General features: G+C 44.4%; 1 protein-coding gene across 1 annotated transcript; it reads left to right on the forward strand.

The window, feature by feature from the left end:
• The first annotated feature begins 3,426 nt into the window (after positions 1 to 3,426).
• LOC124655868 (nuclear transcription factor Y subunit B-2-like) lies at positions 3,427 to 4,140 on the forward strand. The gene has a single exon (XM_047194698.1). The coding sequence runs from the start codon at positions 3,427 to 3,429 to the stop codon at positions 4,138 to 4,140; it is 714 nt and encodes a 237-aa protein (XP_047050654.1).
• The last annotated feature ends 491 nt before the right edge of the window (positions 4,141 to 4,631 follow it).

The raw sequence follows: 4,631 nt of genomic DNA on the forward strand, positions 1-4,631 counted from the left end.
TCCACCTTCTCCAATGTCTTTATCATCATCACCATGATCAAGAGGGAGTAGTCCACCTCTGGACTACTGGTTTGTGGCACTAGCTTGATCTATTTCTCTCATGTTCTTCGTAGTACTTAGTGCCATATGAGTTGCCTATCCTGATTATGGTCATATTTTTAATACCTATGTGGTCTATGATATTATTTTATGAGATCTAATCTTATTATATATGTGAGATGTATTGGTAGATACATATTTTGTAGCCCATTTTTAAGTTTATGTTCTGATCCAACATCTATGCAAGAGCGTGTGTGGGGTGATGTGTGTGTTAGATGGAGTAGCAAGGTTTTAGTAATTGGATAGTGACAATATGTTAAAGAGCGATTATGGTTTTTACCTTTCTTTTGCTACATCACTAGGGATAAAGTGAATGCATGTGCTATGCTCATCTCGTGACAAAACGTGATAATCTTGTTTGTTCAAGGTAGCATATTTGATATTCAAACTTCATGTCAAAGTACTTATTGCTATGTTCTGTTAATTCTTAATACAATATTGATGAAGTTTCTTTCTTGTGGAATATAAGAGAGGTGTGTTGCATCATCTCTATGTTAGGACGTGATGCCCATATTAATTCTAATCTCACATATAATATGATTTGCACCTTCGTATCTCATTGATGAATTTCTTTAAGAGAGAATAGTCAAGTGAACTCTGGTCCACTTTTTATCATAAGAAACACCTTTATCTCGCATTTACATTGTTTTCTATTTGCTGCACTATTTTATTCCGAAAATACAAAAAACATTTACTTGCCTTATTTGCATCCAAAACACCAAAAACAATCAATCTATTTATAGTTTTTTACTTAGTTACTTTATCTATTTTAGTTTACTACTTGTGTTATTTACTTACACGAAACCTTGTGCTTGACAACCACACAGTGGATTTGGGGACACAAGGCATTTATATAGTTGCAGTATTGCTTGAAGAAGAGTGAAGAGAATACTTTTCCTTTCAATTCCCCGAGAGTTCGGTATAAACCCTCGAGTCATCCTTGTGGGGAAAATACTTCCTTGATACAACACACTCTGCACTTGGAGTCCCAACGGTTCAAGATCTTTTTGGCATTGTGGTTTATAGTCATCAAACGCTCTTCCAATTAACCTTGCATTTTCAAGCCGATGCGTTATCCTTACATGCCCAAAGGAAATCCCTCACAATCTTGTTGACGGTTTGCAAAGCGCCAGGAGGGACGACAGACGGTGCAATGTGGAAAATATCTTGGGAGGTGCTCACCGATTTGACAAGGATGTCCCTACCAGCAACAATGATGTTCCTTTCATACCAAGGAACATGCTTGGGGGCTGCCTTGTTCATGAGAGCCTGCACACATCAACATTCTTGAGGCTTCTAGTTGTTGGAGTTAAGCTGGTGTATTTTATTTTCAAGTTGGAGCGTTGTATCGGCAAGCTTTGAATGATGCCATCGAGATCAAGATAAGAGCATTTAATGGGAACGCGATGCTCTTGTGGACATTATTTCCTTGCCCCGTGACATCACCCAATTCATCCAAAATGCGAGCCAAGCTCAAAAACTCCTTTTTGTAAGGCGCGACAAAAATCTCCTCATCATGAGCATAAAGGGAGGTACAGGTCCACAGCCTCTTAGGCGACGATGAGCTCCATTTTCTGTGGCCAAGTCAAGTATATGCTAGAAGGGTTTGATGGCAAGGTCTAATAAGGGCCGCGAAAGTGGGTCCCCTTGGGCCCCATGCCAAGTGCAATGGGGTCGCCCAACCCCCACTAAGCAACAACGAGAGAAGGCGGTGATAAGCAAAGACGCAACTCGATTTCGATATCTAGCGGGGAAGCCACAACGTTGCATAAGGTCAAGAAAGATGTCCCATATCACACGGAGTTCAGCTATTACACTTTTGGAAATTATTTAATTTTTTTCATAAAGGAGATTTATAACCTCAAGGGGTTCATAAAGGCTGTAACACGTGACTTCCACATAAGAAAATGAACACATCTCTCCCCACCACTAGACTTAAAAAACTAGTTAAAACTATTAGATATAAATTGTATGTGTCGTTTTAATGGATAAAACCATTCTATTAAGCGGATACTTGTCTCATAACAAGACATCTAAGAGCATCTCCACGGGTTGCCCCAATAACCTCTCCAATAGGGTTTCCGGCGTCTACAATAAAATAGTCGGCAACCCACCCCACGCCCGGTACTTGGCGGGGAGATTGGAGCTGCCAACAATAACTCCACATGAGCACCATGTTTGTTGCGACACCCCTAAAGAGTCATTCTATCTTCTTTTTCACCTACCTCTCTCTGCCGAATATAGTCCGAGACTCCCTTCCTCTCTCTATGTGGTCCCTATAGCTATTGAGGTTTCCGGTGTGGACACTCAATCAATTTTAGCCGGCATCTGTTGTTGGTGGTCCCAATAGCATGTCCGGCATGCTATTGCGGAACACAATTTGGGAGTCAGCGGTGGAGATGCTCTAAGCCAGCACTTTCAGGCTAGCTATTTCCTTTTATTTTACTCATTTCTTGCTTGTAATTTTCCCTTGGTACAACTAATATTTCCTCGACATTATTACATAGCTAGATATTGTATGTTATTTCTACATTTTAATCAAGCTTTTGAAAACTTTTCACAATATATTTTTGAGCGATCCTTAGCTCACCGTGCTGGGAAAAATATTTTGTTTAGCTCTAGTCTCACAATAGTACTTTATTGACTTTTCCTACTTTAATTGAACACTATTTCAAAAACAAAAAATTGAACGATAGCAGGAGAACTGCTATATGATTGCATTAGAGGAAAAGGTCAAGATTACCGGTTTGACCCAGTTTATAGGAAAACCGGGCCTGAAAATCCTAACCCTAAACTATTTCAGTTTGATTCTTGATATATTTGTATATTTCTATCTTCGAAATCGTCTTGTGGGTAGTGTGGCTTTATTACGGTGTAAGCTTTGTTTTCTTGTGGGTAGTGTATTATTTCGGTTTAGAAATGAGCTGTATTCGATCATGAGAAAAAAACAATATCTACTACATTAATTTACATCACTGAATGGTTATATTCAAATTTGTTATTTTCCTCCTGCAGTAATGTAGTATACTGGCTTTATGTTGAGAATGCATGTTGGTATTGTTTATATTATCAATATATATGATTATGAATTTTCTCCTTTTAATAGTGTTATTTTGTCTATCCTTGCCGATCTAATTGTCAAAACCACTCTACTAAGTTGACACTTGTCAGATCAAAAGACAGCTAAGCAAGCAGCTGTGCAACCAACCTAAGCAATCTCTCCTATTTAACACACCCAACTCGATCAGATCGAAGCACATCACTGTAAGACCCGACCAACAAAAAGCCCTAAAGAGCAGAGTCTAATTGCATCTAGCCTAGCTTGTCATGGAGAACGGCGGCGGCGTTGGCGAAGGGGCAACAGCGACGGCGATGGCCGCGGTGCCGGCAGCGGCGGTGCGGGAGCAGGACTGTCTGATGCCGATCGCGAACGTGACCCGGATCATGCGTCGCGTGCTCCCTCCCAACGCCAAGATCTCGGACGACGCCAAGGAGCTGATCCAGGACTGCGTGTCGGAGTTCATCAGCTTCGTGACCGGCGAGGCCAACGAGCGGTGCCACGCCGAGCACCGCAAGACCGTCACCGCCGAGGACGTGGTGTGGGCGATGGACAACCTCGGTTTCGACGACTACGTCATGCCCCTCACCGCCTTCCTCCAGCGCATGCGCGGGCGCGAGGCCGGGGTCGGCGCCGCTGCAGGGGCGCAGGCGCAGCACGTGGCCACCGCGCCGGGAAACGGCGTGCAGGTGCAGATGCATCGGGCCGTGTACGCGCCGCCGGGTCCGGTGCAGGGGTACGCCGTCGCGATGACGCCGCTAGTGCAGGCCGCCATCGTCTCCCCGCACGTCGGCGGCCGCCAGGGTCGCCAAGGCGACGTGCTTTGCACAGAACATGATGTGACTCGGCAGCAGTGTACCTTGGGAATGAAGCTTACGGCGCGGGTAGTAGCTAGTAGCCGTGGAGGCTGTGGCGACGACGAAAGCTCGTCGAGCGGCGAGCTGGGGCCGACGACGGGTACGGCGCTCCCAGGTCCACAGTAGCAGAACTGTCACTGAGCAAACCTCAATTTCGTGTGTTTAGTTGCCATTGTTCTTCAGTACATTCATGTTTTTCTTCCAGTGCCGCGCGCGGCATACCTGCATTTAACTGGCTTCTCTTACTAGTCAAGGCTACTCGATCATAAACGCGGTCGACTGCAGCTGTTTCACTTTTATTTCCCTTTTTCTTGTGTTTTCATCCATGCATCATGCTGCGTGTGCTCTGAGCTTTGCAAAGTTGGAGCTTTGTAACACGTACGTCATACCGAGACGTCACATTCACAAGTCATACTCTCTCTCTCTAGTCTCTACATGGACGTACGTACGTACGTAACGTATGCGTGTCGGCTACGAAAGTTTAGCTTGAATGGGTTTGGAGCGACGTACATACTCGGTACCTCAAAACCTTTTGACCGGCCATGGCATATTGGCATGTTGCGCTGTTGTTTGAGATGGAAGTGCCGTCACGATCGATCGGTGCATTTTTTAAAGGG

Source organism: Lolium rigidum, chromosome 5 (genome assembly GCF_022539505.1).
Source record: "Lolium rigidum isolate FL_2022 chromosome 5, APGP_CSIRO_Lrig_0.1, whole genome shotgun sequence".
Taxonomy (NCBI): Eukaryota; Viridiplantae; Streptophyta; class Magnoliopsida; order Poales; family Poaceae; genus Lolium; species Lolium rigidum.

Excerpts from the sequence above, each read along its gene's own strand:
- LOC124655868 (XM_047194698.1), top strand. The coding sequence starts at position 3,427 with ATGGAGAACGGCGGCGGCGTTGGCGAAGGGGCAACAGCGACGGCGATG.